Here is a 12,028-nt window from a genome sequence, read left to right as displayed (position 1 = left end):
AAAGATACGTATATACACGTGTGTACACAGACACATGCCCATGTTTTCCGACAATGAGAAATATGTACGAGACATTACAGATATTTTACAATGTAGGTTGAATACTTAACAGAGACTTCAGCATTTAGCTGTTCCCTATATTACACGTGTATGTATGTAGGTATGTATACATATTACATTATTAAATGGACTTTTTAAAGGAAAAATATTTCAGAAAGGAATTTGCCATTTCCAAATTTATGTTTATTTAATGCAGTAGTCAACACAATGAAAGATTATAAAATATTTCATGCTACTCTTTGTGGAACATCTCAACATTATTAGGAAGACTTTTCTTCCAGTATAAAAATTTTCCTATATTTATACCACGAAGGCTTGTCTTCCAGTAAGACCCAGTTTTTGCTGACTTCTCCATTTTTGCCTATTTCTTGGTCCAGGAGCTTCTCTGGTTTGAATTCTTGGGCATGCATGGCCTAAAGTCAGATCTGGGTCATAACTGAGAATTGGTTTGTTCTTCGGTTCAAAGAATACTTGTCCAAGTAGATTAAACTTTACACATTATACTTTGGGTTCTTTTTTTCTTTCCCTTTGACTCTTTACCCTTCATTAAAGGAGACCCTTGTCCGCTGTCAAATTTGTGACTCTGCTTTTGCTCCCAGTGCCTTGTACTTTTATATATACTTCAACTGCGAAGGTCCCTTCTAATGGGGGATCAAGTATTTTCATCCCTTGAAAATTAAAAAATGTATTTTAAGAAGATGCAAAGAAGTTAGAAAGAAAAAGCTATGTGATGAAACACAATACCTATTTTTGTATAAATCTACACATTCAGTTTACAAACGTAAATACGCATACTAACTCATGTATCAATCACACACTTTCCTGTTGAATCTATCAAAGGAAAAAGACTATGATGAAGTCATTCTAAATTATGAATGTTGCTCTTAGACAACACCAGACAGTGGAAAGCTTATCAATGGGCTTTTCGTTCTGTCACAACACTCTACATTTCTGAAATGTCCCTCACACAGGAGCTTATGTATAGAATGCACAACACAGTTCTTCAATGATGAGGAAAATGCCATGGAAGTTCTCTTGGATTGGTTCTGTGTTCAGTTCTGCTTGTCATTTTCTAACTTGAGTAAGCAGCAAGTATGGGAATACCCTACTTCTAAAGCAACATTGGGGTAAGTATTGCCAAATCCCAATACTAGACAAAGGAAGTTATAAATACTGTAGGCAAGTGAGATTGCGTCAAAGGATAGAATCTGGCCGAAATATTAAGGAAAAAGATGCTGTTCATTTCAGGGCACATACTCATTCAGATAGGTTGTGAGCTTTTAATGAATCCACCCCTTCTCCTGATATAATTTAAAGCAGATTTTTAATGAAATACAAAGGAAATACAATGTTTCCATATGTAAACCTAAGAACTTCTAGGAATGAATCTAAACTGTATTTCTCAATAATCATAATAAGGCAATATTTTATTAAGCAATTGAAAGTTATTTTGGATCTTCCACTGTGAAAACAGTGGAACCTATATAAAATTATGGCAGATTTGTTTTGTTTTGTTAAAAAAGCATAATAGTCCTGCAGACATTTTTTTAGTATATCACATATTTGGAGAGCACTTTAAATTTAGCCTTCAACGTTTAAAGATGAAGGAACCTAAAATTAGGTCATCTGAGAAGATTATTTGCTTTTTCAAACCAAAGCAGACCATGGATTGCTGATGATACCACTAATTTCCAATTCCTTACATAAAGAATCAGTAGGAAATGTTGGGAGTTTAAGAGCAAAATTCACAGAATTCTGCTGGGCTCTTTGGAAAAGTCTGAACTTTACCTGAAACTGGGCCTGATGAATCATTATTCTTAAAACCTAAGTTTCAAGAGAAACTGAGTTTCAAAAGAAAACTCTATTTTTAAATTAGAGGAATTTTAAAAGAACATGATAGGCCTTCTCAAAAATTACTTTAATCCTAAGTGTTAAAACAAAGCAATCATCCTCTCAAGGACTTCAAGAGTGTGGGAACACTATTTTACCACGTCTTAGGATTCCAAACTCCTATAATGAGATTTATTCTTTCTTTTCCTTTACACTAATGGGGTAAATTCTGTATCTCTAATTATGTTTTTTCCTACAACATCAGCTATTGCTAGATAAAGGTAGAGTCACGATCTTGAGAGATTTAGCCTAATGTGGAATTCACATTTACTTGTTAGCTCTAACACATCTGTTACCTAAAGTCTGACAGCACTGGGCACTGATATCCAGATGCTCAGACAATAAACTGCTAACAGTTGTTTCCTGCCTCAGACTCAAATGAGAATATGAATCTAAACATAATCACTGCATATCCTCTAATTTATCACTGAAGTGAAGCACAAATGATTCAAAAAAATTCATGTATGCATTCACAGATCGGTTAAAGTGCTTGGCTAGTGTCTCCAATTAAAACTTCATTTATTAACAAATCTGGTTTGTATAACATAACACCCACTGCATAGGGAGACATAATTCACATAAGAAACATCAAGAGGGAAGTATTTGAAATGAAAGGAAAAGGAATATAAGAAGCTCTCATTCCCAATTGAAAGAGTTTAGTAAATATTCATTTCTTCTCATGAATGACAGAAACATGCAGAGCGACTTTAAACATGCAAGATAAATTGTTGACATTCCAACCCGACTCATCTTTGTTAGCCTCAGACAGCTGAGCATATGCAGACGTTAGCTGATAAAACATCTTTTTACACGTACAGAGTGTTTCATATTTTGCCATGGTCCGCATCAACCCTTCTACAATGCAAAACAATCAACAGCACTCTGCATGCAAAGCTTGAAGACTACATCATTTTTCAATTGTTTTCATATCACACAGTGGATAGTAGGTATAAAAAATGGCAAAGATGAGGCAATAGAAAGAACACACTAGAATAGCAGTATTACCTTTTGTCCTGGGCGACCAGATTCTCCAGGTTCTCCCTGCCCAAAAGAAAACCAAAGATGTTAAAAACAATCTTACAAGAATTTTCCAAAACCTTTAGGCCTCTGGACAAGTTCACAGAGATGGCCTAGCCTTCTTGATCACATGCATTTCATTCACTTTATTCTATTACGCTGTGTCTCACCAGAGACAGGAAAATTTTTTTTTGCTGCAAACATACCTAAAGCTCACATACAAATTCACATTTCCATAAAAAACCAGCTGCAAAGAGAAGTGAAGGCAAGACCTCTTATTTAAGCCTTTATCAGATTTCCAGCAGATATGCCCTATTGTGTTTGGAAGCAGATCATTACAGAAGAATAGAAAACAGTCATAACCATCAAAACTGGTACGAAAGAAGAGAAAGCAGAGGCTTATAAAATTCAGAACTGTAACTCCTGGGGTACAAACACTTGCAAAGTTATAGTTACCTTAATTCCTGCAGCTGATGACCCAGGGTCACCCTAAAACAAAACCCATGAGAGATTATTCCACAAGTTATGAGAATAGGAAACATACAAACACACAGAGAGCCATTATCAACATGGCATTCAAAGATACCCCATGACTAACAGGACCTAACTATGCTCCATAAGACCACACCAACATGTCAGCTGTTAAGATGTCAATAATTTCCAAGGTAAACAATGCACTTTCTAAAAACATGGGTTTATTTTGAATGCAAAATACTTAAGGGCTATATTCCTTGAAGTCAAGAAATATATAAATATATATCTCTTCCCTTGATACAGTGCTAAATGGGTATTCTAAAGTAATAAATTATAATTTGGAGATCTGGAATTTTGGTTTTCTCTATTTCTGGAATTTATTAATGTCACGGGCTCTCGTTACTGGGAGTTCCTTGACCCTCTCGGTCTTCAGAAAGTCAGGGTTCAACAGATGAAGTCAAAGGGTTAATGATGTCGAGCTGGAAAAGCCACGTAGCAGGTCGGTTTGTTTTCCTCACGAAGTACTGTCACAGTTACGACCGGCACATTTTCTCTAGCTTTACACTTATTTCTTTGTGACACAGTCACCGGAAAATTACAGGATGATGGATGACTCTCGGGTGGCAGGGACATATGTAAGACCTGAGAGAAAATCTTGAGGTAGAATCTGCTTTCTTTTCTTTTTCCTTAATTTTTTACTGTTTTATTTTTCCTACCAAACATTTATTTATTTAGGTATTTTAATTTAAATTAAATTCATTAACATGTATTACTAGTTTCAGAGGTAGACTTCAGTGATTCATCAGTCTTATTTATATAATACCTAGCGCTCATTACATCACGTACCCTCCTTAATGTCCATTACCCAATTACCCCATCTCCCACCCCTCCAGCAAACTTCAGTTTGTTTTTCTATGATTAAGAATCTCCTTGGAGGAGGGGAGCGCTCCTGAGTGGCTCAGTCAGTTAAACCTCTACCTTCAGCTCAGGTCATGATCCCAGGGTCCTGGGATCAAACCCCACATAGGGCTGCCAGTGGGGACCCTGCTTCTCCCTCTGTATGCCCTCTCATCTCTCTTTCTCACTCTCTCTCTAAAATAAATAAATAAACTCTTTTTAAAAAGGAAAATCTCTTATGGTTTGTCTCCCTCTCTGATTTCATCTTGTTTTATTTTTCCCTCCCTTTCCCTATGGTCCTCTGTTTTGTTTCTTAAATTCCACTTATCAGTGAGATCACATGATAATTATCTTTCTCTGATTGACTTTCTAAAAGGCACTCTTCTCCATTGGGATACAACAAGAGGGTGACTACATTCCCAAAGTAAATATGCTATAAAATCTGCAGAGAGGGATTGGTGTAAAAGAAAAAAGAAAAGGAGGTTAGTTAAGAATGTTGCTTCTTTCTTTTTTTTTTTAAATTTAAATTCAATTAGCCAACATATAGTACATCATTAATTTCTGATATAGTGTTCTCATGAGTTGCGTATAACACCCAGTGCTCATTACCTCACGTGCCATCCTTAGTGCCCATCTATCTCTAAAATAGGGCAGCAAAAGGGCCTTGATTTTCAAGCTCCTTCTAACCCCCATCCCATAAACATGCTACAAGGCAAATTAAAAAAAAAAGAAAGAAAAAAAGAAAGAAAGAAAGAAAAAAAAAGAAAAAGAGGGAGAAAACTTAACTACTTGAGACTGTTGAGAAAATAGGAACTGCCATAGAAGGAAGGTACATACTGGAATTTCTTCAGTTGTCCTATGCATTCAAGTGCTCAAGGAACTCCAGGAATCTGGTTCCTTGTTCTGGATTTAGGAAGTTGCTCATCACCCTCTTTTAGAGACAGAGATGAAGCCTTGGGCTTCATGTCCATGGAGCCCTGGTCCCCTTCACCCAATTCTTCCCACCTCTTCCCCAGGTTGGCACCTTCTCTTTCTTGAGGTCTCAGCTTATATGGTTTTGCTTCAAAGAACCTGTCAACAACCAACTTCAGGCACACGCCCCCACATACAGCTTCCTCCCATCCAGCATTGAGCTCTGTTCATGTCCTGCAAAGCTCACTTCAGAATTACATATTTATGTTTTCTGCTTATTCATTGTCTGTCCCTTCATCAAACAATCAGCCACATGGGGAGAGATTCAGTGCCTGTTTTTATTGCATGCCTAGCCCATAGGAGATGTTCAACACCTCTATGGCAAAGCAATGAGCAAATCTCAAAAAGAATGTTTTAAACAAGTCAGCAGTCAAGGATCACAATGAGAAAAAAATTTAGGAGCGGGGGGAAAACTTGGGAAGGAGAAGGAAATCATGAATTAGTTTACTGAAGAAACTGATATATATGTGAGCTTCTTGGATGTCTGTAATTGTTATTACCCAAGGAAAAATTAAAACATGATAAAACATACGGGCCCTAAATACTGTCTTATACTGGCTTCTCTTTCTGATCACTAACATTCACCTGAGTTCCAAAGGGGAGTGAAATAAATGTGGCTAATAAAATAATACTTATTTTTACCAAATCAAATCTGAAAGCCATCAACACCAATGAATCTGGTTTGTAATATTTTGCACAAGGAGACCTTTGTATTCCTAAAAGCAATTTTGACTTTGCTAAGTCCCTTCTCTCATCTCATTTAGACCTCATAAAATTCTGGTGAGATAGGGCATATATGACTATTTTCACTTAATAGATAAGGAAATTGAAGCAATGAGAGGATAAGTGAATTTTGGACTTCTCATGTTCTTTTTATTAGAATAAGAATTATTGGTTTATTTCATTTTGACAACAAGGCATAAACGTTGCAGTAAACTTAAAAATAAAGGGAAGTTGCTAGTATTAACTGCAATTTAAAACCTTTTTATTTCAATGTCCTAATGGAAAGTGGCTGGATAATCTACTGATGAGACTAAGGACTAAATTTAGTTCTCATAGGAAGTGGATGAAGAGAAAGACAGTTTCCTGAAAGGCTGATTTACTTGTGGAAATTGGAGCAGTTTCATTTGAGGTGACTATGAGTGATATTTTAATTCTCTTTTTAAAAACTTAGACTGTGAAATCTTGAGGAATTTTTATAACTTTTAAGTGGCAAGACAACTGCTGAAAGACAGTCATAAGTTAAACATTTTAAAGGCTAGTCCTGCAAGTCGTGGAAATACCTTATTTCTTATTTATGTGCTTATAATCCTCATTACTCCAAAAATGAAAATGAATACAGGATTAAAGGCGGAAAAATCCAACTATGTCTCAAGTATACTCTTCGTTTCGTAAGTCGGCTGGTCTAGAAACACATTTCCACAGGGTGAGTCACAAATGGGAAAATCCTTTGAGAAGACACTTGAGGTAAATGAATTTGACTTGTGATCATTCAAACACAGAGTTTCTATTTTGGGTGTGATTATTTTCAAACACAATAGTTAATATATAATGTTGTGTATGTGTTAATAAAGTCTAAGTGGATAAATCAAGTGAATGTGGTGACATTTCTATCATTTATTAATTCACTCGATAAGTGTTTGTTGAGCACGGAGTATGTGCCAGCCATGTTCTGTTTGCAGGGATGGGGGGAGGTGGGTGAAATCGGGGAGCAATGCAGTTACAATCCCTGCCCTTGGCCGATGCTCATGACAGCCACGTACTAAAATATATACAAAAAAATTCCTGATTAAAAGCATTAAAAAATACTATCTTTTTCTTCCTTTCTTTCCATTTTTTTAAAGAAACATCTGGGATAGGAAGAGATTCTCATGCTTGGGAAATCCTGTGTCTCTGTATATAGCAGAAGGCATGATAAACAAATGCACGTCACAGGAAAAAGTTCTACCATTCCATGGAAATAAAAAACAGTTGAAAGGAAAACAAAATTTTTAAAAACTGGTTGTTTATTCAATAAATATTTATTATCTTACAAGTATGTGCCAGGAACTTAGACTGGCGCTGGGAATAGTCTGACATCATATAGTTTCTCTTTATTTGTGTGTTTTTTCTTCCCCAATGAGCTGGATGTCCAACTAAACAAGGAATTACAATAAACCATGATAACGGTTATGAAAGGGATTTTAAAGAGTGTTGTGGGAGACTAGAATAGATAACCTAACCAATCTGGAGAAGACTGAAATGACTGCCCAAGGGAAATGACTTATAGACAAAGGTCGTCTCAGGGGACTAAAGAAAAGAAAGTGGAGGAAGGAGTGGACAGACAGGAAGAGTGTTCTAAGCTGAGGCAACCACATGTGCTGAGTTAGAGAGACCCCTCATTGACCGGGGGTGCAGGGGCCCACTGAGATAGATCTTCACACAGGATTTTAAGAAGAGACAATTTGGTGGTAGCTCCAAATACAGGTGCGACTTCTGATATGCAAACAATGAATCATCGAACACTACATCAAAAACTAATGAAGCACTGTATGGTGACTAACATAACATAATAAAACAGAAAAGAAAAGGCTCGGAGGATGCAAATCAATGATGCTATGCAGGCATAAACCAAGAAAGCAGTGTGTTTCTGGGAATGGACACAGAGGGACCAGAGAAAGTGAAGGCACCTGTCAGGTCCAGCAGACTGAATTATGAATGATAGAGTGGGGTGACCAAACCATTCAGCTTGCTGCACCAACGCCTACTTTCAAGTTGCTAGGAAGAGATAACAAATCGATGTCTACGTTTGTCGGTGGGAGTAACGCTCCAAAGAGCAGAACATAACCTTTGCATAGTTAACTCCACACATGACTGAAATCATTCTTTGGCGTGTTACTCGCAAGACTAGAGTATAGCACAGTTGCTCGCCGTGGACAAAACCCAGCCTAGTAGTTTTTACAGTTCCACAGCATTTCCAGATGACTGGTCTGGAAAGGTTTCGATTACTTTACCATCCAAAGGCACAGAGTTGGATCAAAAGGAAAAAAAAAATCCTATTACAGTGAATCAGTCAATGACGTAATTTACTACATCAATGGCACGGAAAATAAAAAAAGCATTTTTTTATTTTACATCTCAGACTTGGTAAATGATGAATGAGTTTCACATACTGAACCCAAAGGCCGTGAGAAGAGTGTTTCCAACATACTGGAAACAAATTATATGACAGAAGCAGGAAATGTTTTAAAAAACACATCAAAAATTATATTCCAATTACAGCATTCTCAGGATGAATGCTATAGGTCAGATTACATATTGTATGTTACAGATTCCTATTTACAATCCCCGGTTTAGGCCCATTGAAAGTTTATAAAAATGATTTCCGTTTTAACTGCAGCATTTCTGGTACTTAATTTCAGTTGACTAATAAAACTTTTTGATAAAAAAGAAAACAACCTATCCAGTTGATTTCAATTTCCATGTGGTAAGAAAGCTAACATTTATTGAGAGTTACTCTGTGTGAGTTGTTATGGTAAATGATTTGCATTAAAATAAAAAATAAGAACGATATTCCCTTGAGATAGACTTGGTCTTTTCAGAGAAAAAAGTTGCTTTGTGACTGGAAAATTGAAATTAAAAAATGTGTGATTAAAGAAACTATTATTGGCCTACATTCCAAAAATGAAGCTTTAAAAATGCATCTTGTAAAGCATAAAATTTTCTGCAGAAATCCACATAGGTGTAGTTGAGACTTGGCATAAACTTTTCTTAGTTGAAAAAACTGCTCTCCTTTCTTTAAACAGAGACTGGCAACTGAGACCTGTGGGCCAACTCCAGCTAGCACCAGCATATGTGTGGCCCACGTGCTAAGAATGGGTTTTGCATTTTTACATGGCTCAAAAAAAAAAAAACAAAACTATAATACTTCATAACACATGAAAATTCCATAAAATTAACATTTCAGTGTCCAGAAATAAAGTTTTATTGGAACACAGCCATACTCATTTGTTTACATATTGTTAATGGTTGCTGTCACACTGTAACAACAGCGTTGAGTAGTTGTGACAAAGACCACAAGGCCCCAAAACTTCAGATATTTATTTTCTGGCCCTTTATTGGAAGTTTGCTGACCTCTGGTTTTAAGTATAAACAGGAAAGTTAAATATAACATCCAGATTTATATAGCTGGTGTTTGAAATTCTGACTCTGAGAGTGATCGAGGTTTATCATTAGTCTTATTAAGTATTAAGCTCATGCATGCCATATTTGATTGGAGCATGATAATTAGATTTGACAGATACAGAGAACGGGTCTACAGCAATGGTTCTCAACTAGAAGTGATGTTATCCCACAGTGGCCATTTGGCAATGTCTAGAGATAGTGGGATCTAGCAGCAGCAGGCCAAGTATGATGTTAAACATTCAACAGCCCCCATAACAAAGAATTATCTGGCCCAATATGTCAATAATGCTGAGGGTGGGAAACCCTGGTCTACCAGAGACTGAGGGCCCACTCTAATTTCTGGACTGCTCCTCGAATGCAAACATAACTACAACTTGGTCACATTAATTCATTCCTACTATCCATGCCATATTTATATTAATATTTATAAGAATGAAAAAGGTAAATTTCTCCTTTTTTATGGGGATGCTTTTATGACTAACCATTACCCATCTGTACTGTAATAATTTTCAAAGCAAAATATTTTTATCCTCAACTCTAAGCTTAAATGAATAAATCTTTTTTTATCACTCAATTACTTAGCTTGATTTTCATGAAAATCTGACTATTCTAACTTCAGTTGCTTAAGAGATCTTTTTCTTAATTCTTTACAGCACAAGTGCAGTAAAATATCCTTCGTATGCCAGAGATATCTGTGAGGCATGAAGCCAAGCAGAAGCTATAATGATAGATGGGGAGGGGGGTGATGAGAAGAGGTAGGAAGATGAGTCACAAGGCCACTGTGATATAAATGCTAATAACGATTTAAAAGATTAAAAAAAAAAACAACGCAAAGGCTGACGAAATATCTGGATTTAGTAGATTTCAAGTGAAGGTAAATTTTTAAGATTGCACTAGAGGTTCTAATCAAATGACATTTACTTTCAAACTTGTATATCTCATCACAATCCTGTGACTTGTTCGCTCCCCAAATTGGAACAAATGGAATCACTCTAGAATTTTTATTTTACAACTTTGAGTGGAGAGTGCCCCACTTACATATGAATAAATTGTTTTCTTTTTGAAGACCATATTATTATAAACAAGGCTACACATTTTCTAGAATTTGTGACATACCCTTTTATTTTTAAAATATTTAAATTTGTAGCTAGGAGTTTGTGGAACGATCACCTTTACAAGTTTGATATTCAAATATTCTCTAAACTTGTAGAATTATTTCCCATCTTATCTTATTAAGCTACTACCACTCACCTTTCTCAAAATCTTCTGCTTTCACATACATGGAATAATATTTCTTGCTCATACACATACTCTTTCATATTTCACAACACTGTACCTTTTCGCCTGTGTCACCTTTGGGGCCATGCTCTCCAGCTTCTCCCTAAGGGGGGGAAAGTGATATGGTGAAATATATTGGTGACATTACACACAGTAGCTTTCATTATTTTGAATTTGCTTTCAAGTGCACTATATATCAAAATCTGTTGCAAATGTTCTACAGAGCTAACGTATTTTTACTTGAGCAGCTGCCTGATATCAAGTGATCCAAATAAAATTTATTACAATGAACATAGCTGAGCAGTTTTAAACTATTCTATGATATCAACAGAAAGCAGTACTTTCTCTGATTCGAATAGCTCATTCTGGCACCGAAAGCCTCCTTAACATTATTTGTGTTCGCCTCAAGAAAGCCTTTTCCTGACCATTCCCTCAATATGCCACATGCCTCAGCACTTCCCTGTCCATCCTTCCCGCCATTCCTGCCCCCCTGAGCTCCTGCCCTCCCCTTTCCCTCCTCTCTGTGTAAATCCTACTGTGTCTTCAAGTTCAGCTCAAATCAAATCTCCAGGGCTTAGAAGTGCATGACACAGCCCTCAAAACTGCAGGCGGAAGATTAGTTTGTCTGCACCTAAGTGTTTTGCATCTGTGCATTGAACACCCTGTATTTTATTTGAACGCTCTCTCTTTTTTTAACTATGGTAAAAGAAACTGGAGAGTTTATGCTTTCTGGGTTATTTTTTAGATTTCCTGTGCTTATTCCCTCCCTGACATCTCCTTTCTACCACAAAGCAAAGCGTTAGGGGAAAAAAAAAAAAGTCATTCGCTCATTATCCATGCTTTGATTCCTTCAATGCTGAATTGTTTCATTTAAGTCTTGCAGCATGTTACAGTGGAAACATCATGGACCTTGGCGCCGGCAGACTGAGCCCAGCTCCAACACCTACTGGGCAAATGAAATCCTCCCTGAATCACGTTTCGCATGTGTAACAGAAGGGCAAGAATGCTTTGTGGGGTTATAAGAAATAAACACTATGCTTGTGCAAAACAACTAGGCCAGTTTCTGATGCAGCATAAACTGTTAATGATAGCCGTTAGCGGTAACAATGCGTTATTGTTCATAGATTGCCTAAGCTGGAAGGCCCTTCTTCTGTTTAGCTTCCTAAGAGGTCAATTCAGCATTTAAAAATTTCCTTTACATAAGACATCAAGTACTGATCATGGTTTCCGTGGAAGAAGGCAGAGATTAGGAAAGAGACTGCTACTTTTTTCTGTT

At 36.6% G+C, this 12,028-nt stretch overlaps 1 protein-coding gene across 6 annotated transcripts in view; it reads right to left on the bottom strand.

Annotated features, from left to right (window-relative positions):
* Positions 1-12,028, bottom strand: part of COL25A1 (collagen type XXV alpha 1 chain) — a 451,863-nt gene that overhangs the window by 62,883 nt on the left and 376,952 nt on the right. For all 6 annotated transcript variants that reach the window (XM_032860080.1, XM_032860071.1, XM_032860089.1 and 3 more), the window contains exons 15-17: positions 10,811-10,855; positions 3,424-3,456; positions 2,956-2,991 (exon numbers count right to left, since the gene is read on the bottom strand). In XM_032860080.1, the coding sequence (XP_032715971.1) occupies positions 2,956-2,991; positions 3,424-3,456; positions 10,811-10,855 (114 nt within the window). The remainder of the gene's footprint in view (positions 1-2,955; positions 2,992-3,423; positions 3,457-10,810; positions 10,856-12,028) is intronic.

The sequence above is a fragment of the Lontra canadensis genome, unplaced genomic scaffold, assembly GCF_010015895.1.
Source record: "Lontra canadensis isolate GAN:19392208 unplaced genomic scaffold, GSC_riverotter_1.0 scaffold1, whole genome shotgun sequence".
Classification (NCBI taxonomy): Eukaryota; Metazoa; Chordata; class Mammalia; order Carnivora; family Mustelidae; genus Lontra; species Lontra canadensis.
Note: the sequence above shows the minus strand (reverse complement) of the source record. Positions and strands in the feature narration are given on the sequence as shown.